General features: G+C 38.3%; 1 protein-coding gene across 12 annotated transcripts in view; it reads left to right on the top strand.

The window, feature by feature from the left end:
* The window catches only part of NF1 (neurofibromin 1), a 282,946-nt gene that overhangs the window by 42,472 nt on the left and 219,400 nt on the right, over positions 1-21,074 (top strand). For 10 of the 12 annotated variants that reach the window (XM_024235642.3, XM_063718574.1, XM_063718573.1 and 7 more), the window contains exon 2: positions 18,423-18,566. In XM_024235642.3, coding sequence (XP_024091410.2) covers positions 18,423-18,566 — 144 coding nt within the window. Of the gene's footprint in view, positions 1-14,730; positions 14,774-16,634; positions 16,654-18,422; positions 18,567-21,074 lie in introns of those variants that run through there. The other 2 variants (XM_063718577.1, XM_063718576.1) reach the window with 2 other exon arrangements.

The following is a 21,074-nucleotide window of genomic DNA, read 5'->3' as shown; positions in this document are numbered from 1 at the left end:
CCTCCCATGCTACTGTTTAGAATTGGCTGCTTGCTATGCCAGGTGTGCAGCTATCATCCTGTGTTCTCCCTTCAGCATCATTTTGGAAATTCCTATTGCTTGTCTCCTGTGTTGATTTCCTCATTTTGTGGATCTCATTCATTTACAGCACACCTTCCACTAGCTTGCTGGAAAAAAAAAAAAAAAAGTACAAAGGAGATAAATTTTGAGACCTTGAATGTTTGAGAATGTCTTTATTCTACCTTTTTTGAAAAAAAAATTGATAATTTGTCTAGGTCTTAAGTTCTAATATGAAAATAATTTTTTTTTTCTCAGAATTTGGAAAGAATTTCTCCATTGCCTTTTAGTTTATCACTGAGATTATTGCTAACCCCAATGCCATTCTGGTTTCTGTTACATTGTCGTCAATCTGTTTATTTTTTCTTTTCTAGAATCCTTAGAATTTTTTTTCTTCTTGCTATTCTGCTGTTCAATAATAACATATTGGGATACCAAATGGGTCTTACTTAGTTTAGAGACTCTTCAAGTCTGGAAAACTTCTTGTATTATTCTTTGGCAGCGTCTTCCTATCTTATTTATTAATTTTTTTCTTTTTTTCACATGTTGGAATTGATTACTCATGTAATTTTTTACTTTTTTTTCTTTCATGGTCTTTCTTTTGTTCTTTTTTTGTAGAAAATATCTTGACTTTATCTTCCAACTCTCTAATGTTTTCTTTCTTTCTTTCTTTTTTTTTTTGTCTTGAGACAGAGTCTGGCTCTGTCGCCCAGGCTGGAGTGCAATGGCACGATCTCAGCACTCTGCAACCTCCACCTCCTGGGTTCAAGTGATTCCTCTGCCTCAGCCTCCTGAGTAGCTAGGATTACAGTTGCCTACCACCACACCTGGCTAATTTTTGTATTTTTAGTAAAGACAAAGTTTCACTATGTTGGCCAGGCTGGTCTCGAACTCCTGACCTCAGGTGATCCACCTGCCTGGGCTTCTCAAAGTGCTGAGATTATAGGTGTGAGCCACTGCACCTGGCCTGCTCTCTTTATTTTAAAAATAGCATTCTTTAATTTTTTTTTTTTTTTTTTTTTTTGAGTCAGCGTCTCGCTTTGTTGCCCAGGCTGGAGTGCAGTGGTGCAATCTCGGCTCACTGCAAGCTCCGCCTCCCAGGTTCACGCCATTCTCCTGCCTCAGCCTCCTGAGTAGCTGGGACTACAGGCTAATTTTTTTTTTTTTTTTTTTTTTTTTTTTTGTATTTTTAGTAGAGACAGAGTTTCACCATGTTAGCCAGGATGGTCTCAATCTCCTGACGTCTTGATCTGCCCACCTCGGCCTCCCAAAGTGCTGGGATCAGAGGCAGCATTCTTTAAATTTTTAAGTATTTTTTAAGATACTAATAATTTACCATATTTTGAAGTTTTCTTCTCATTCTTCATTATCTTTTTTCTCAAAATTAATTGTGTGTACTTGTTTCTTTTTCTTTCATGTTAATAAGGTTTCCTTATACCTGGTGATTCTGAGCTGTTTTCACTTTAAATATCTAAGTTTTGTTTGTTTGTTTGTTTTTTGAGACAGAGTCTCATTCTGTCGCCCAAGCTAGAGTGCAGTGGCATGATCTCAGCCCACTGCAAACCTCCACTTCCCGGGTTCAAGGAATTCTTGTGCCTCAGCCTCTCAAGTAGCTGGGATTACAGGCATGTGCCACCATGCATGGCTAAATTTTGTGTTTTTAGTAGAGACGAGGTTTCACCATATTGGCCAGGCTGGTCTGAAACTCCTGTCCTCAAGTGATCGGCCTGCCTCGGCCTCTCAAAGTGCTGGGATTACAGCATGAGTCATTGCGTCTGGCCTACTCTTAGATCTTAAATGTTTTACACAGACACACACACACACACACACACACACACACACACACACACGGTAACTGTGGTGATGGATGTGTCAGTTGATCGTGGTAATCATTTCAGAATGTATACATCTATTAAATTATCATGTAGACCTTAAATTATTATTTTTGTCAATTATACCTCAAGCTGGAAAAAAATGCAGATATACTCTTAAATGTGAGATAATTGGAAGCTCATGTGCATGGGCTAGGGTAAGTTGGTGGAGAACTAACTTTATTGTTGGAGGCTTTCTAAATGTATGTCTTTTCTTTGAACATTAGTTTGTTCCAGAAGATATTGCGTGGTTCGTTGCTTGGGAAGATACATGTCTGATTTTTGGACTTGGAAGCAAGATAAAGGAAAGAGGCTGCTGGTTTATGGTATAGAGACTTTCACTCGTTAAGGAAGTAACAAAGTAAGGAAGTAGGATTATTGTAGAAATATTATTTTACAGTTCAAGTTTGTAAAACACAGGTGAAGGTAATCATTGGTGAGTCTCTTCCTCTGAGATCACCAAAATATCTGTAGACTGGTTGGTAGACTTGCAGAGACCACTTGTTCTTGGATAACAGTTAGAAGCATATTGCCCTAGGCAGTAAAAAGGTGGTTGTTGAGGGCAGCAAGAGGCGGTGTAACATACCAGTTCATTTTTCTTTTCTTAGCAAGCATGTACTAATTGCCTTTTAAAACTCCTGACCATAGGGGATAAAACGATTGCAAGAAAGATACCTTCCCTGCTCCCATGGAATTTACATTCTAGCACAACAGTGGGTATTAAACAACGTATCATCTGGTTATGTAATTACAGTAATAATCATGTAGGAGAGGTCAAGGAAGCTTACTGCTGTGGGGTTCAGGATGGCATCTCTGAAAGTATGAATAAGGAAAGTGGTGGGAGAATAAAAGGAGAGTGGCCGAGACTCAGACTGAGAGATTAATTGGGATAATGACAACTGTGGGATTCAATGAGGTGTATAATGTGTTTAGTGCCTGGTACTTGTGCTCAGTAAGTGCTAATTAGTAGTTGTTTATAGCAATACTGTTATCTTGGATGATCAAATAGAAGATCCCTAGCAAGTAATTTTATAAAGCCAAAAATTTCGTGTCAACTCTATAATAAAATAATATATCCTTAGAATCAGTTATCACTTAAAATACTTATTTTATAGAAATTTTTGTGTTTCAAAAGTATAGCCAGGGCAAGTCCCCCTTCAGGGTGGATACTTAAAGGAGATGAAATCACTTCAGAAAGGTGTCTGCACTCCCATGTTCATTGCAGTGTTATTTACAAGGTAGCCAAGATATGGAAACAACCTAAATATCTGTTGATGGCAAATTGATAAAGAAAATGTGTGTGTATGTGTGTGTTTATACAATGGAATGTTATTCAGCCTTTAAAAAGAAGGATATTCTGTCATTTGCCACAACATGGTTGGACCTTATGCTAAGTGAAATAGACCACGCACAAAAAGAAAAATACTATATAATCTCACTTATATGTGGAATGTTTTTAAAAAGTCAAATATAGGGAGACAGAGAATAAAACAGTGGTTACCTTGGGCAGGAGGAGGAAGGAAATGGGGTTATATAGATAATAAAATAGCAGATATATAGAATGAAGAAGTCTGGAGAGCTTATGTATATAACATGAAGACTATAGTTAATAAAACAAAACTGTATTAAGGATTTTTATTAAGTAATTTAGCTGCTTGTAACACTTACACACACACACATAGTAACTATGATAGATATGTTTTCACTGTAGTAACCATTTTGCTATCTACACATCCCAAGATATCAGCTTGTAAATCTCAAATACACAAATTTTTTTTTTAAAGGTATTGTTGGGGCAGGGATCAGGCTTAACTTTGTGGTTGTATCTGTAGTACCCAGCACAGTGCCTGACACATAGAAGGTGTTAGTCTTTTTTTTTTTTTTTTTTTTTTAAGTATCTGAAATATTTACCAGAAATTCTATTCTCTCGGTTGAGAGACATCTATGTGATTTTAGGTATTAATAAAAGAAATACTCTTCCTTTTTTCTTACTACAGTGTTGGTATTGGTGCTGTTTCTTCAGGGACATCGTTGATGGCCTTTTAGTTAGAATTTAAATGTTATCCTTTCTGTAGCCAGCAGCGATCTGTTGGGATAAAGTCTTATTTTTCTTTTCTTGGGAATAATTGGTGCTTTCTAATTTTTCAGCACTTAGACTCACAGTGTATTAGTTATCTATTGCTGCAAAACACATTACTTCAAAACTTGGCAGTTTAAAACAACAGACATTTATTATCCCACAGTTTCTATGGGTCAGGAAGATAGGAGTACCTTAGCTGGATGCCTCCGGAGCACGGTCTCTTGAGGTTGCAGTCAGGCCATTGGCTGGGGCTATATCATCTGAAAGCTTTACTGGGGCAGGGGATGATGTACTTCCAAGTTCACTCGCCTGATTGTTGGGAGGAGACTTAATTTCGTTTCTTGTGGGCTTCTTCCTGGTTTATGTTTGTTACCTGGTGTCTAGAGCTGATGTACTGGGCACTTTCCCCCTAGCATGGTTATTTTCTTTGTTTTTTCTCTCATTTAGGTGAAAACTTAGGTGAATTTTAATGTAAACCCTACCCCCATTATGGTCTAAGGGGCCTTTTAGAAAATGAGTAGAATGTACACAGAGGCAAAAATTTTACCCTGTGACCTTTGAAGAATTTTCTAAGTGAAGCTAGAAACAAATTAACCATTGTTCACAGAGTGCTTTGCTTAATGTTATGCCTTCTTTTGCTAAATCCTCGTTTGTTGAAATCTTATATCTTAAGTTACTGATAGTTTGTTAATAGAGATCATAATTAAAAGGTGATTATATTTCTTCATATAGTTTAGCTTTACATTTCTTCCATTATACTCAAAGATTTCTATAATATAGCAAGAAATGTTTTTAAAAAGTGTTTTTCCCAATTGTGTGAAAGTAATGTATCTAACTGAAAAGAAGAGAAACTTATAAAAGTAAAAATTTTAAAAAATCACGTTATTCTTACCTCTCAAATACAATGACCTCATATTTTTAATTTTGCTCAAGGTTTTTTCCTCCTCATTCTAGGCATAATTATTTTCTTATATGTGTTTCAATATTACTTTTTTGTGAAAAATGTAGTTACAAATGTGGTCTAATTTCATTTTGCACTTTAAAAATTATTAATGAGGCGCCAGAAATGAGGCTGGGCACCGTGGCTCACGCCTGTAATCCCAGCACTTTGGGAGGCCAAGGTGGGCAGATCACGAGGTCTGGAGTCCGAGACCATCCTGGGTAACACAGTGAAACCCTGTCTCTACTAAAAATACAAGAAATTAGCCGGGCGTGGTGGCGGGCGCCTGTAGTCCCAGCTACTCGGGAGGCTGAGGCAGGAGAATGGCGTGAACCCAGGAGGCGGAGCTTACAGTGAACCAAGATCGCGCCACTGTACTCCAGCCTGGGCGATAGAGCGAGACTCCGTCTCAAAAAAAAAAAAAATTATTAATGAGATGGTCATATTTTTATGTATTTACCGATCACTTATCTTTGAATTGCCCCTTGTTTCTTGAAGTTTTTCCAATAAATATTCTTATTAATTGACAAGACAACCTTATCTGTTAGTTATGTAAACTTTTTGGTAGCTAATTGTATGTACCTTCTTTTACCTCCTGTTTGTTTCTTTATTAACAGTGTCTTTTTGTTATAGAATTTATACATTTTCTTGTAAGCAAATATCAGTGTTTTTATTATAGGTGCTGTATGTTTGTCTTGCTTAGGAAAATCTTTATTACTCCAATATTATTAAATTATTCTTTAGTATTTGTCCTAATAGTTTTATGGCTTTGTTTTTTTTAAATCTCACACACACACACTCACACACACACACACACACATGCACACACACTCTTTGAGACGGGTCTCGTTCTATCACCCAAGCTGGAGTGCTGTGGCACAATTATGGCTCACTGCAGCCTCTACCTCACGGGCTCAAGATATCCTTCCACCTCAGCCTCCCAAGTAGCTGGGACTACAGGTGCATACCACCACCCCCAGCTAATTTTTAAATGTTTTTTTTTGTAGAAACAGGGTCTCACTTTGTTGCCCAGGCTGGTCTGAAACTCCTGGGCTCAAGTGATCATCCTTCCTCAGCCTCCCCAAAGTGCTGGTTTTACAGGCATGAGCCACCACACCTGGCAGCACCCATATATTTTAAAATTTGGTAAGAATTAGTCTTTTCTTTTTGATGTGGCATCATTGTATTGACTAATCCATTCTTTACCATTGATTTGAAATACCACCTTTATTATATTAAATTTCTGTGTGAATATGAATATCTTTTCTGTGATTGCAATTAATTTATACTTGTACAGATTGTGTTGTAAGAGCTTAACAGTATATTTCAGTACTTGGTCATGTCTCTTGTTCTTGTTTTTCTTTTCTTTTTTTTTTTTTGTTTTGTTTTTTGAGACGGAGTCTCGCTCTGTCGCCCAGGCTGGAGTGCAGTGGCGCAATCTCGGCTCACTGCAAGCTCTGCCTCCCGGGTTCATGCCATTCTCCCGCCTCAGCCTCCCGAGTAGCTGGGACTACAGGCGCCTGCCACCACGCCCAGCTAATTTTTGTTGTATTTTTAGTAGAGACAGGGTTTCACTGTATTAGTCAGGATGGTCTTGATCTCCTGACCTCGTGATCCGCCCGCCTCTGCCTCCCAAAGTGCTGGGATTACAGGCTTGAGCCACTGTGCCTGGCCTTGTTCTTGTTTTTCAAAAATTTCTTTGGTATTCTCTGAAGTTTATTCTTCCAAATTAACTTCAGAATCAGCTTACCATTTTAAATAAGCATCCCCCTTCTGAATCTATTATAACATCTTACTACTTTCTCTTCTATTCATATTAGCTTAACTTAAGCTACCATCTTCTCTTGAGTAAGACTGTTTTCTAACATACAGCAACAAGAGGGTTCTTTTTAAAACATAAATCAGATTATGTCATTCCTTTGCTTAAATTCCTTCAGTGTCTTCTTCCCCTGTCTTTTGGTTATCTATTGCTGTATAATAAGCTACTCCAAAGCCTTGTAGCCTAAAAACAACCATTTTATTGTGCTCACAATTTTTGGGGGTCAGGAATTCATGACAGGTTCAGCTGGGCAGTTCTTCTGTTCCATATTGTGTTGCTGACACTGGAGAATCCCTTCCATTATGGCTTCTTCAGTCACATGTCTGGCTCCTCAGTGCTTCTTAACCTCTCTCTCCACAATGGCGTCCCATTCTTCAGAATCTCTGCATGTGGCCTTGGCTTCTCACAGCATGCTGATCTCAGAGTAGTCCCATTCTTTACATGACAGCTGGCTTCTAGGAAGAGGGAAATAAAAACTGTCAGACCAATTAAGAACTATGGCCTGGAACTACACAGTGTGCCTTTAAGCTGTATTTTATTGGTCAGAATAGTCACTGGACCTGCTAGATGAAAGGAGGTAGAAAAATAAATTTCTTTTCCTAATAAGGGAGTGGCAAAATCTTATTGCAGGAAAGCATGTGGGATGAGAGATACTTGACAGTTGGAAAATATAATCCACGACATCATCAAATTCAAAATAAATTCAAAGTTCTTAAAGTGGCCTATAAGGCTTTTCATGATCTGACTCCTGCTTCTTGAATCTCTGACCACATCCCCTAGATTTTCCTCTTTTGTTCCCTTTGGGTTAACCACATTGGCCCTCTTGCTAAGCTTTGAACATGCCACACCCAACATCAGATCCATTTTACCTGCAACTACTGCCGTGAATGCTCTTCTTTAGATCTTTGCATGGGTCTTCCCGTTCTCATTTATTCATTCATTCATTTTGAGACAGGGTCTCACTCTGTTGCCCAGGCTGGAGTGCAGTGGTGCGATCTGGGCTCAGTGCAACCTCTGCCTCCCGGGTTCAAGCAATTCTCCCACCTCAGCCTCCTGAGTAGCTGGGACTGCAGGCATGTACCACCATGCCTGGCTAATTTTTGTATTTTTGGGTTTCACGAGGTTTCCCCATGTTGGCCAGGCTGGTCTCAAATTCCTGACCTCATGTGATCCACCCGCCTCGGCCTCCCAAAGTGCTGGGATTAGAGGTGTGAACCACTAATCCCATGGCTGGTCTTCCCATTTTTTTTTTACTACATTTAGGTCTCTGCTCAAATGTCACGTCTTCAGAGAGCTTCCCCTGACCACCTTATCTGATAAATTCTTGGTTACTTAGAACTCCTTAATCTTGATTTTTTTTCTTTTTCATAGAATTTGGTGCTGTTAGTAGGAGCCTGGGGGGCCTGAGTACCACTTTTCTTCCTTCCCTGCCTGGCTTCTGAGCAAGTTGAGAAATGAGTAAACGTGGAGGCCAGAATATATTTTTCCTCTGACTAAAGGGAGATGAAGTAAAGGGAACAAAAGAAGTATTATGAAGATTCTCAGATGTCCAACATGGGAAACTTGGTAGATTGCGGTACTATTTACCAAGACAGGAAACATGGTAGGAAGATTATGAATTAAGCTTTGGAAATGTTGAGTTTGAAGTGCCTACAAGTTATCCATGTGGAGAAACCAAATGGACATTTGAATAACACATCTGAAGCTCAGGAGAGAAGTTTACATTACAGATTCAGGTTTGGTAGTTGTTCTAGTTTTCTATTGCTGTGTAACAAACTACCACAAACAGTAGCCTAAAACACACAAAATTACTATCTTACAATTTCTGTGGGTCAGGAGTCAAGGCATTGCTTAGCTGTGTTCTCTGCTCAGGTTCTCACCAGGCTGAAATCAAGGTTTTGGTTGGGGCCTCAGTCTTATCTGAGGCTTGGGGTTCTCTTCCAGGCTCATTGGTTGTTGGCAGAAGGTTCAGGAATCTGGGGAGACAAGATTTTTGGGAGCGCCAACCCAGATGTTTCCATTCCATGTGTCAGAGTCTTGTTCTTTCCTAGCCAGGCCCCTGATCTGGACGTAGGAGACCTGCTGCCTTTGGGAGTTCAACCTTTGAAGCCCAACACATATAGATTTAGATATCTAATCTGTCTGTCCATCCATCCATCCATCCAATCTGTATATCTCTGAGATATATAAGTGTAATAAATGAGTGATAATTAAGTGCTGGTTCTGGTCCTTAGGTTTCTCTGCCCTCCTGCTGCAGGAGAGGAGAATCTCTGTGTTTTCAGAGAGGCTCTCTGGCTTTCAAACTTAGTTTTCAATTGGAAGTTAATCAGCTTTTTTGTTGTTATCTTTTTTTCTTTGAAATCAACATCTGGGAGTGAGGAGCACTGGGCAAATGCAGTGCAGGCCCAGCACCAGCTTTGGCCAACCCCCACGGGGAGCCTGGAGCAAGAATGGGAGCCTGGGGCAAGAATGGCTCTTCTGAGTTGCCCAGAATTGTGGTGGCTGAGGTGTCCAGGCCTTTATATTACCATATCAATTAGTCATTTGATGTGGGTTATCTTGGGAAGGATATGACCTTGAACAGGGTTGTTCCCTGTAGGTGAGGTAGTCCCTGAAGGGGCTGACTGACAGCACTCCCAGCATTTAAGGTAAGTCCTTTTTTGAAGGAGGAACTGGGTAGCACCTCAATGTCTACCACGATTTCTCTGTATCCACCAAATGGCCAATTTGTTTTTGTTTTTTATTATCATTATTCATTCATGGATTTAAGCATATATTTAGCAAACTTTCTGTTAAATTATGTGTATAGAAAAGGGCACAAATTGTAAATATACAGCTCAGTTAAATGTTCACGAAGTAAACATACCAGTGTAACCAGTATCCAGATCAAGAAATAAAACAATACTGTGAATCTGGGAGTCCTCCTCGTGTTTCCTTTCAGTCACTGTCTTCCAGGGATCTTCTAAATCATGGGATTTAGAAGGATCTTCTAAGTCATGGGATTTAGAAGGATCTTCTAAGTCATGGTATGAGTTTAGCATGGTTTTGAAATTTATGTAACATCATACAGTATGTCTTGTTCTGACTTCTGTCTGTCAGTATTGTATTTGTGAAATTAAGCTCACAATTGTAAGTCATTCTCTTGCTGTATATTTTTTCATGGTAGTTTAAAAACTACACCAGTTTTTAAAAACCATTTCTGCTATTAACATTTGGATTGTTCCAGTTGTTGGGAATTATAAAACATACTGCTATAAAACATTGTTGTGCATGTCTTTTGGTGAACATATATACATTTCTGTTGGGTATATATCTAGTAAAATTGCTGAATGTGTGTGTGTGTTTTCAGTTTTAGCAGATAATGCCAGTTTCCAAGGTAAGTACTGAGTTACACACCTACTAGTAGCTCCTAAGGTTTCCATTTGCTGTAATTTGCTCCTGTTTGTAGGAGACACAGCCTTCGAGGGCTTATCACTGAGAACTGTGTTTACTGAGGTCTCCACTAGCAGATTCTAAACTCTTTTGTCCTCTTGAAGCTGCAAGGCTTTCAAATTCTGCTTTGCTTTTCAGAAGTTTTTGGTTTAGCCTTTTTACCCTTTTCCACTCACTGAGGCATTTGAGATTCCCTCACGTCTTCGGTTTTGCCAGTCTAGCCCTCAGTGAACACCAGAATCTCTGATGGTTTCTTCTTCCGTTAGAGGTACATTGCCTGGGAAAAAAGCCTTATTCCTCAGTCTCTTTTCCTGACCAGAATCTGCAAATGCCCCAGGGGAAAAGCAGCTGCAGAAGATCCCCTTACCTCATTATAGCTCACTCTTTTTGGAATCTTAGTGTTGCTAATCCCTGTTCCTTCAGTAGCTCTCTGAATTCTTCAAACAGATGATTTTTATATTTCATCTTTTGTTAGAAATTAAGTTTGTGGTGGGAGCTATTGTTTTGCAGTAAATTATTCTATCCTACATGGAAACAGTAGTGTGGATTTAAATATACTTAATATGTTTCAATAAATTGCCATCCTTAACAGTGTTCAAATTATTACACTTTTGGCCAGAGGGGGCCTCTTTAAAATTCATTCCTAACCATTTTTGACTTGACCCTTATTAGTCAGTGCTGCTATCTGGTATGACAAGATGTTCCGGGGTCATTATGTCTTTTTTTTTTTCCTCCAGACATAGAAGCAGCCATTTCCTAAAGGAGTCCAGATTCCTTTTACTGGGAAATGGTCGTTCAAGATTACAACTGAGTGAGGATTACTATGGGATTGGTCGTTAGTCATTACTATGGGATTGGTCATTGTTTCTAGGCATTTTCAGTGGACAGAAGTAGAAATATGTTTTTTAAAATACAAAATAAAATATCTTGACTTCATATAGATACTTCTATTTCAAATTCAAGACTACAGGTTCTTTACTTTACCATTACTTTTATTTCCCATGCTGAAAGTCTTGGGTTTTTAGAGGCACTAGGAGTGATAGAATTAAAATACCACAGAATTATTTAGTTCCTCTCTTTATACCATTAAAGAATTAGATACAGATTTCAGTTGATTTGTTTATTTTTGATTTCTAGACTTCTTAAAATTTTAATTTTATGTTTATGTAAGTTACATAGTTCTAAAATGAAATCTACAAAAACAATATGTATTCCATATAGAATATGGATTCTATCCTTGTCACTTCTACTTTATTTCTTTTCATTTCCTAAAGGCAACCACTAATTTTCTTGAGCATTTCGTTCTTCTACTGTTTTGTTTTGTTTCTTAATATAAGAAACATATATTTCTATCTCCTTCCTCTTCTTAGATGAATGGAACATACTGTGTATATTTTCTCCATCTTTTTTTTTTTTTTTTTTTTTTTAACTTAAGATGTATCCTGGAGATTATTCTATCATTTAATGAATTTGGATTCATTTTTTGGTTTTATGTTACATTTAATTTTATACATGTCTCTTATTTAAGTGTCACTGTGTTCATGTTATTTGCTCTTTCAGCATATATAAATGTATACACATATATACACACACACACACACACACACACACATTTTTTGAGACAGTCTTGCTCTGTTGCCCAGGCTGGAGTGCAGTGGGGCTTAGCTCCCTGCAGCCTCTGCCCCCTGGGTTGAAGCAGTTATCATGCCTCAGCCTCCCAAGTAGCTGGGATTATAGGCACGCGCCACCATGGTCAGCTAATTTTTTTGTATTTTAGTAGAGATGGAGTTTCGGCATGTTGGCCAGGCTGGTCTCGATGGCCTGCCTTGGCCTCAGTATGTATTTTTGTATTTAGAAAGATTTATTCAGACCAGCATTCATACTGTGTAATGATAAGGAATTTATTGTAGAAATTAGATTGTATACAGTTTTGAGGGGACTAAGTGAGGTGAGTATCTGGAATGGGGAATTGGAGGATCAGAGGAGTCCACTAACCAGATCGTCTAAATCAAGGACAATGGGTAGATAAGTTGGAGCTGTTTGGGATATCTGAGAAGTCAAATATATCCAGCCACTGAAGTGAGATTATGAAGGAGGAGCTTGAGGAGGGCACTGTGGGAAGCTCTTGCCATGTAAGGTTTGTCATACAAAGCCCTGTAGGTTTGCACCGAAGCATCTGGTGGTAGGTTTGGGCTAGTATTGGTCAGCAAAGTGACCACTGGTCCAAAGAAAGAGCTGGACATAGAGTGAAAGAGAGAGAGAGTAAAAGCTGGAACTTTCTGGATGCCTCTGTATCTGTCTCTCATTGTATGTTACTGTGAAACCTTCAGAATAATAGCTGCTGCTTCACTTCCACATTTCAAACAAATTTTATACAGGTTGAGTATCCCGTATCTGAAATGCTTGGGACCAGAAGTGTTTTGGATTTCAGATATTTTTGGGTTCTAGAATATTTGCATTTTACTCACCATGATCATCCCTAATCTGAAATGAGCATTTCCTTTGAGAGTCATGTTGTTGATCAACAAGTTTGGATTTTAGAGTGTTGTAGGTTTCAGATTTTTGAATTAGGGATAGACAGCCTGTACAAATTACCCTTTAGACCATCTCTAACCCAGAACCATACAGTGAGTGGGATCTGGGAAAGTAGTTCCCAGCTCAACAGTTAACACACCACACACCACCAGTACAATTTGTGTTTTTGTTCTGGTGGTTACCATTATATTAATACCTTTATATGGTATTCTAATTTCCTTCTCTTTTGGGGTGGAGGGGTATTATGTGTTGGTTTTTTACTCTAAGCAATATTGAAATGAACTAGAAACCTCCTTTCCTCATCTCCTTTTTCCCTAGCATTTTACTCTCAGTTAATAAAAAGACAATCAAGAAACATATTCTACTATTTATATGCTCTCACCACCCTCCCTCTCCTCAATTTTGATAATTGTATTGTATCTATATTATCAAGTACATAAAGCAGTCACCTAATATACTTTCTCCCTTATTACCACCATTCTCAGTTCTTTTAGAAAATACAGTGATGCTCCGGCTGGGCATGGTAGCTCACGCCTGTAATCCCAGCACTTTGGGAGGCCGAGGTGGGTGGATTACCTGAGGTCAGGAGTTCAAGACCAGCCTGACCAACATGGTGAAACCCCGTCTCTACTAAAAATACAAAAAAATTAGCCAGGCAATGGTGGTGCATGCCTTTAGTCCCAGCTACTAGGGAGGCTGAGGCAGGGGAATCGCTTCGTTATGGTGAGCTGAGATTACGCCACTGCACTCCAGCCTGGGTGACAGAGCAAGGCTCTGTCTCAAAAAAAAAAAAAAAAAAAAAAAAAAAAATACAGTGATGCTCCACATAATGACATTTTGGTCAATGATGGACTGCATATGTAATGGGAGTCCCTCAGTATTATAATACAGTATCATTACCTTTTCTATGTTTAGATATACAAACACCATGTGTTAAAGTTGCCAAGAGTATTCAGTACAATAACATGCTGTACAGTTTTGTACCCTGTATACCATATCCTAGAGGTGTGACAGGCTATACCATCTAGGATTGTATAAGTACACTCTGTGATGTTCACATGACAGTGGAATCATGTAAGGACACGTTTCTCAGAACATACCCCATCACTAAATATATTTAATGATTCCTATTAATGTGGATGTCTCTCCAGTTATTTTGGTCATCTGAAGTATATTCTCCAATATATCCTCCAGGAAAAAGAAAAGGGAACAAAATTTCCAGGGTTCTTGCAGTTTAGCACAGTTTGTCATTGCTATAAAATTGTCTCTCAGTATCTGGGACATTGGTTCCAGGAACCTCCATGGACGGTGAAATCTGCAGATGCTCAAGTCCCTGATATGAAATGGTGTGGTATTTGCATATAGCCTACACATATCCTCCTGTGTACTTTAAATCATCCCTTGATTACTTATAATACTTAATACGATGTAATACTATATAAATAGTTGTTATACACTATTATTTAGGGAATAATGACAAAAAGTCTGTACCTGTTCAGTACAGACATATTAACATTTATTTTTTGATCTGCAGTTTGTTGAATGCATAGATGGAGAACTCATGGATTCAGAGGGCTGACTGTATTTGAATTCACTTTGGCTAGATATAAAATCCTTGGTTTATGTTTTCTTCTTTTTTTTATTATACTTTAAGTTCTAGGGTACATGTGCACAATGTGCAGGTTTGTTACATATGAATACATGTGCCATGTTGGTGTGCTGCACCCATTAACTCGTCATTTACATTAGGTATATCTCCTAATGCTATCCCTCCCCCCTCCCCCCACCCCACGACAGGCCCCGGTGTGTGATGTTCCCCTTCCTGTGTGGTTTATGTTTTCTTTAAATATCTTAAATTTATTTTACTTTATTGTTTTCTGACAAAATTTTGTCAAAGTCTGATGAGAGTCTAATTTTTGGGGTTTTTTTGTATAAATAATTTCCTCTTTCTGCCTGTAAGTTCAAAAGATTTTTTTTTTTCTTGTTCACAGAAGTTCAAAATATGTTCAGGTGTTGGTCATTCTGGGTCACTTTTCCAGGTGTGTGGTATGCACATTAAAGATACAGTTTCAAGTTTTTAAAAATTTCAATAATAATTCCAGCAAAGTTTTCTTGAATTCTAGTTTCTAATATCCATTTTATTCCATTGGTTTGGTTTCTTTCTTTGGTGACTCCTGTTATATGTATGTTGAATCTTCTTTTTCTTTTTTGTCACTTTATTGTAAATCTTTATTATCTCATATGTAATTTCTTTTTTATATTACAACTTTCCTCCTTAGTCCCCCCTTTTTTTTCAACATTTGTTTACTCTTAAAGCATTATCTTCTGTGTTAATTTACTCTTGTGTATCTTCTGATTAGTTTTCATTTCTGAAATGATTTATCTTCTAATTCTTTCTTGAGTTCTATCAACTTATTTCTGTCTGTAATTCTTATTTGTGTTATTCCACATCTTTTGTCATTTTCTTAATTTCTCTTGGCTCACTTTGAAATAATAATTTACAGTTTTCATCTGTTGGTGGATATGTCTTTTTGGATACTTTGATTTTCTATTGTTTAGACCCTTATTTTTATGTTTTTCTGTTTCTTACTCCTTTTTCTTATAATAACTTTACGTATTATTTGACCATAGAACTTTTCCGTTGGCTCATTTTTATGTGAAATTAATTTTTCTGAGTTCGTAGGAGGGATTTGTAGTCCAGGATAGCTTTGTAGCTTTATGGCTCTAGAGCTTATTCTTTTTTTATTTTCATGAAATAAAAAAAAAATGGTCTCATTCTTTCAGAGATCTCTTGTTCATCTTTCTCTTTTTCATTTTTATTTGGACCTTTTTCCTTTTCTCCCTTTACCCCTGTTTTCAGTTTGGAGTTTATTCTCAGCAGTTTCTTCTCAGTGTGGGCTAGATCTGTGTTGTCCAGTCAGATCTAATAATTACATGTGTGGCTACTTAAAGCTAAATTTAAATTTATTTAATAATAACTTAAATAAACTTTAAATTTTTGATTTCTTATCTATACCAGCTATGTTACAAGTGGTTAATAGCTATATGTGACGACTAGTGGCTGTTGTATTGGGCATTGCCCATGTAGAGCAATATCATTACCACAGCAAATTCTATTAGACAGTGATGCTTTTGAGTGTGCTCCATTCTCTTCAGACTTTTATCATAGGCCTTTTTCACTCATCTGCAAATTGCAATGAGCATAACTACCCTCTGTTTTGGCTAATATTCCTAAATTGGGCTGCTGTGCTTTTTATTAAGGATGCAGTACATTGGGAATCTCATCTTGTCAGATCCATTAGACATTCTCCTTCCACCTGCTTTCTCTTGCATAGACGCTTATACCACACCAGTATTTTTGTTTTTTGTTTTCCAGACACAGGATCTCCCTCTGTTGCCCAGGCTGGAGTGCAGTGGCTAGATCACAGCAACTTTCTGGGCTCAAGCAGTCCTCCTGCCTCAGGCTCTTGAGTAGCTGGATTACAGGCACACACTACCAAGCCTGGATTTTTTTTTTTTTAAGTAAAGATGAGGTCTCGCTCTGTTGGCCTAGGCTGGTCTTGAACTCCTGGACTCAAGCAGTCCTCCTGCCTCAGCCTCTCAAAGTGCTGGGATTACAGGCATGAGCCATTGCGCATGTCCCCAACCAGTTTTGTAACTGTAAATGGTTTCTATTTGTTCACTTCTCTGGGTTTGGGAATGAGGGGCCTTGTCCCTTCATTTTCATGTAGATGTTCATCAGTTTGTGTTTTTACTAGAGAAATTCTAGTTTCTTTGTTGTTGTTTTTTTTTTTTTTTTTGAGACAGAGTCTGTGTCGCCTAGGCTGAAGTGCAGTGGTGCAATCTCAGCTCACTGCAACCTCCACCTGCTGTTCAAGCCATTCTCGTGCCTCAGCCTCCCTAGTAGCTGGAATTACAGGTGTGTGCCACCACGCTCAGCTAATTTTTTGTATTTTTAGTAGAGACAGGGTTTCACCATGTTGGCCAGGCTGGTCTTGAACTTTTGACCTCAAGTGATCCGCCTGCCTTGGTCTCCCAAAGTTCTGGGATTACAAATGTGAGCCACCACACCTGGCCGTTTCTCTGATTTTTATGGGATACTTAGGGAGATTCACAAGCTGCATTTTATGAAACCCTAGTTCAAGAAACATACTGGAAAAGGAGATATGGTCACAAAGAATAGGAGATGTTTCTAAGGGAAATAGTAAAATGAAAGTTACAGTTACTTGTGCTCACTGAATCTAAAACCCAACTGATTAAAAATTTGACAAAATAAAAAGGTTATCTGTGCTTGTAAACAAAAGTCCCATTTTTGGCCTTTCAGGTTTTTTTCCTCCATAATCTTTACAATTAACATTATGAAGTTCTGTAGTTTCTGTTCTGCCCCCTCCTTTACACTCTAAAAATGCTCCCCCGCCCCGCCAATTCCATTTAGTATTTCCTTTTTTTTTTTTTTTTTTATTTGAGATGGAGTCTCGCTCGATCGCCAGGCCGGAGTGCAGTGGCGTAATCTCGGCTCACTGCAATCTCTGCCTCCTGGGTTCACGCCATTCTCCTGCCTCAGCCTCCCGAGTAGTTTGGATTACAGGCATGTGGCACTACACCCAGCTAATTTTTGTATTTTTAGTAGAGTCTGCGTTTACCATGTTGGCTAGGATGGTCTCAATCTTCTGACCTCATGCTCTGCCCGACTTGGCCTCCCAAAGTGGTGGGATGAGCCACCGTGCCCAGCCTATTTAGTATTTCTTTACTATCAAAATAATCGTCCATTATTAACTGATTTAGCAAACTTGGGCATGCGCCTCGGTCTCTTTCCACCTTTAGTTGTACTGTGTTAAAAATGAGAAAGTTATATTCAGGTTTGTTTTTTTCACAGAGGAACATTGCTAGGTTTCTCTGTTAGCATTAGCAGGGTTTAATATTAACAGTAAGTATGTCCATAATGCTTTAAATACAGAATGCTATTTTTGAGCAGAGTAGAGATGAACTTCTAGACAGTGGAACTTAACTCATTCACAGAGAAATGTAAATGTGATCTTCTCATAGAATATTTTTTCTCATGGGATTTATCTACTTGTGTTCTGTTATCCCTTCAATTGTGTAGCTGAGGGTGCTTATCTTACTGAGTCAGTCTTACTGTTTTTTCCCCAGGTTTTATAGTTTGTTCTTGCTTCTGAACAAACAGCAGTTGTTTGCCATTATTGACGAGAGGTCTAGGGCATAGATTTTCTTGATCTGTTTTTCTTTTAATGTTTGAGTTCAATGGATAAGGGAAACGGTTGTATGCATTTTATTGCAGACATTCTCTGAAATAATTTTTAGCCACAAGGAAATAGCTCTATTTCTGTGAGTCATCATTTCTTCTTATATAGTGCTGGGTAAAGAATTTAATTTTGTAGATAGAGATTTATGACTTCCAGAAAGAAAGCTGCAAAAATGGAAGTTTCCAAAGAATTTAAGATTTGCTATAATAAATGCTATCATATATTGGTGTTTGAGATGCAAATATACATATCTGTGTATCACATATTGGAGTTTGATTGAAACTCGGAGTTTGAGATGCAAATATAGGTATCTGTGGTTGATGCAGTTTTCCTAAAACGTCATGATTTTCAATGGCAAGTAAGTTATTTATAGTCGTTTTTAAGGATAAGCTGTTAACGTGGTTTTTTTTTCTTTTTTTTTCAGCTTCCAATAAAAACAGGACAGCAGAACACGCATACCAAAGTCAGTACTGAGCACAACAAGGAATGTCTAATCAATATTTCCAAATACAAGTTTTCTTTGGTTATAAGCGGCCTCACTACTATTTTAAAGAATGTTAACAATATGGTGAGTATTTGGGTTACTGTGTTTTGGGGAATTTGCTTTCTTTTCTTTTTGATTAAAAAGTTTAGAACAGCATATTTTGAAGTATGGAAAGTGATTTTCTGTGGACTTTGGATATAACCATTAATCTTGTTTTGTTTATGAGCACAGATAACCTTTTAATTTTATTTTGTCAAATTTTTAATCAGGTGGGTTTTAGATTCAGTGAGCACAAGTAACTGTAACTTTCATTTTAATTTATTATTTCCCTTAGAAACATCTCCTATCTTTTGTGACCATGTCTCCTTTTCCAGTATGTTTCTTGAATTAGGATTTCATAGAGCTTTTGTGGCCTACACGAATTGACCACAGTAATCTATTACACATATTTTTCTTTAGCATCTTGTTTGAATTTATATATGGTTGTCCCAGCCCTAAGTAGATGATAAAATATGATCTCATAGTCCTAAAATGTGGATTGATTTTTTTATGAAGATATTAATGTGTTTTTTCTTCCTTCTGTAACCTGTGACAGATTCTGTAGTAGTTACCCTGTTGTTGAAACAGTTTTTCTCAAATACCAGTTTCATCAAATAATTCCACTGTTAAAAGCTCATAATTTCTTTCTTCTTCCCGTTTTCTAAAATCGATTGACATTTCCTAGACTTCAGAGTACTCCAACTGTTCTCCCTCTGTACCTTTGAACATATAACATCTTTTGTCTTTCTCAAGTGATCCCTTCCTCTCTCTAAATTCCTATTTAACATCTCCATTCTAAGCTGTTTCAAACTAACATACTCAGTTTATGGCAACTGATCTGGATTTTTCTTTTTTTTTTTCTTTCTTTTTTTTTTTTTTTTTGTGAGACTGAGTCTCGCTCTGTCGCCCAGGCTGGAGTACAGTGGCGCAGTCTCAGCTCACTGCAAGCTCGCCTCCCGGGTTCACGCCATTCTCCTGCCTCAGCCTGCCGAGTGACTGGGACTATAGGCGCCGGCCGCTACGCCCGGCTAATTTTTTGTATTTTTTAGTAGAGACGGGGTTTCACCATGTTAGGCAGGATGGTCTCGATCTCCTGACCTCGTGATCCACCCGCCTCAGCCTCCCAAAGTGCTGGGATTACAGGCATGAGCCACTATGCCCGGCCTGGATTTTTCTTGATTAACTCTGAACTCTCTGCTGGTCTTTAGCAGTTATTTATTTATTTATTTATGAATGAATGAATGAATGAATGAATGAATGAATGACAGGGTCTCATTCTGTCGCCCAGGCTGGAGTGCAGTGGCCCAATCTCAGCTCACTGTAACCTCCCCCTCCCCAGTTCAAGTGATTCTGCTGCCTCAGGCTCCCCAGTAGCTGGAATTACAGGCATGTGCCACCATGCTTGGCTAATTTTTTTGTATTTTTAGTAGAGACGAGGTTTCACTGTTTTGGCCAGGCTGATCTCAAACTCCTGACCTTAGGTGATATGCCTGCCTCGGCCTCCCAAAGTGCTGGGATTACAGGTGTGAGCCACCGCGCCCAGCCTGCATTTATAATCCCAGTTTGTATTTGTTTGTATTGAGTTGTGAAACAACTTCTGGTTATAGATTGTGAAGATTGTTCCCCCTTCCTTTTTTTTGAGATGGTCCTTAGGTTTATTAGATAATATTCTAGTATGACATTGAAAAGACATGAAGTTACCTTTTTGCCTTATTCCCGTATTTTAGATACTTTTTCTCTTGTTCTATTTTATTTTTTAATTGACATACAATAATTGTACATGTTTATGGGTACATATTGATGTTTCAATACATATAATACATAGTGATCCCACTAGGGTAATTAGCATATCCATCATCTCAACATTTATCATTTCTTTGTGTTGGGAATATTGAATATTCTCTTGTTATTTGAAACTATATAATGTTAACTGTAGGCCAGGCATGGTGGCTCACGCCTGTGATCCCAGCACTTTGGGAGGCTGAGATGGGCAGATCACGAGGTCAGGAGATCAAGACCATCCTGTCTAACATGGTGAAACCCCGTCTCTACTAAAAAAAAAATACAAAAACTTAGCGGGGTGTGGCGGCATGTGCCTGTAGTCCCAGCTACTCAGGAGGCTGAGACAGGAGAATGGCGTGAACCCGGGAGGCGGAGCTTGTAGTGAGCCAAGATGTGCCACTGCATTCCAGCCTGGGTGACAGAGTGAGACTCTGTCTCAAAAAAAAAAAGTTAACTATATAATGTTAACATAGTCATTCTACAGTAGTACAGAACACTAAGTCTTATTCTTCCTATAAAGCTATATTTCTGTATCCTTTAACAAATCTCTACCCACCCCGATTCCCACTACCCAACCCTTCCTCCCTCTAGTGTCCTCTCTTCTACTTTTTACTCTTTTTAGCTTCCACATATGAGTGAGAGCATGTGGTGTTTAACTTTTTGTTCGCATCATCCTTGGTGTGTTTCCTTTTAAGAAAGTTGCTTACACAATACCCTAAACTTAGAAAACTAATAAACTGGAGATGTAGAAAATCATTTACCTTCTTTATG

This window comes from Pongo abelii, chromosome 19, assembly GCF_028885655.2.
Source record: "Pongo abelii isolate AG06213 chromosome 19, NHGRI_mPonAbe1-v2.0_pri, whole genome shotgun sequence".
In the NCBI taxonomy this organism is placed as follows: domain Eukaryota; kingdom Metazoa; phylum Chordata; class Mammalia; order Primates; family Hominidae; genus Pongo; species Pongo abelii.
This window is presented reverse-complemented; position numbering and strand designations above follow the sequence as displayed.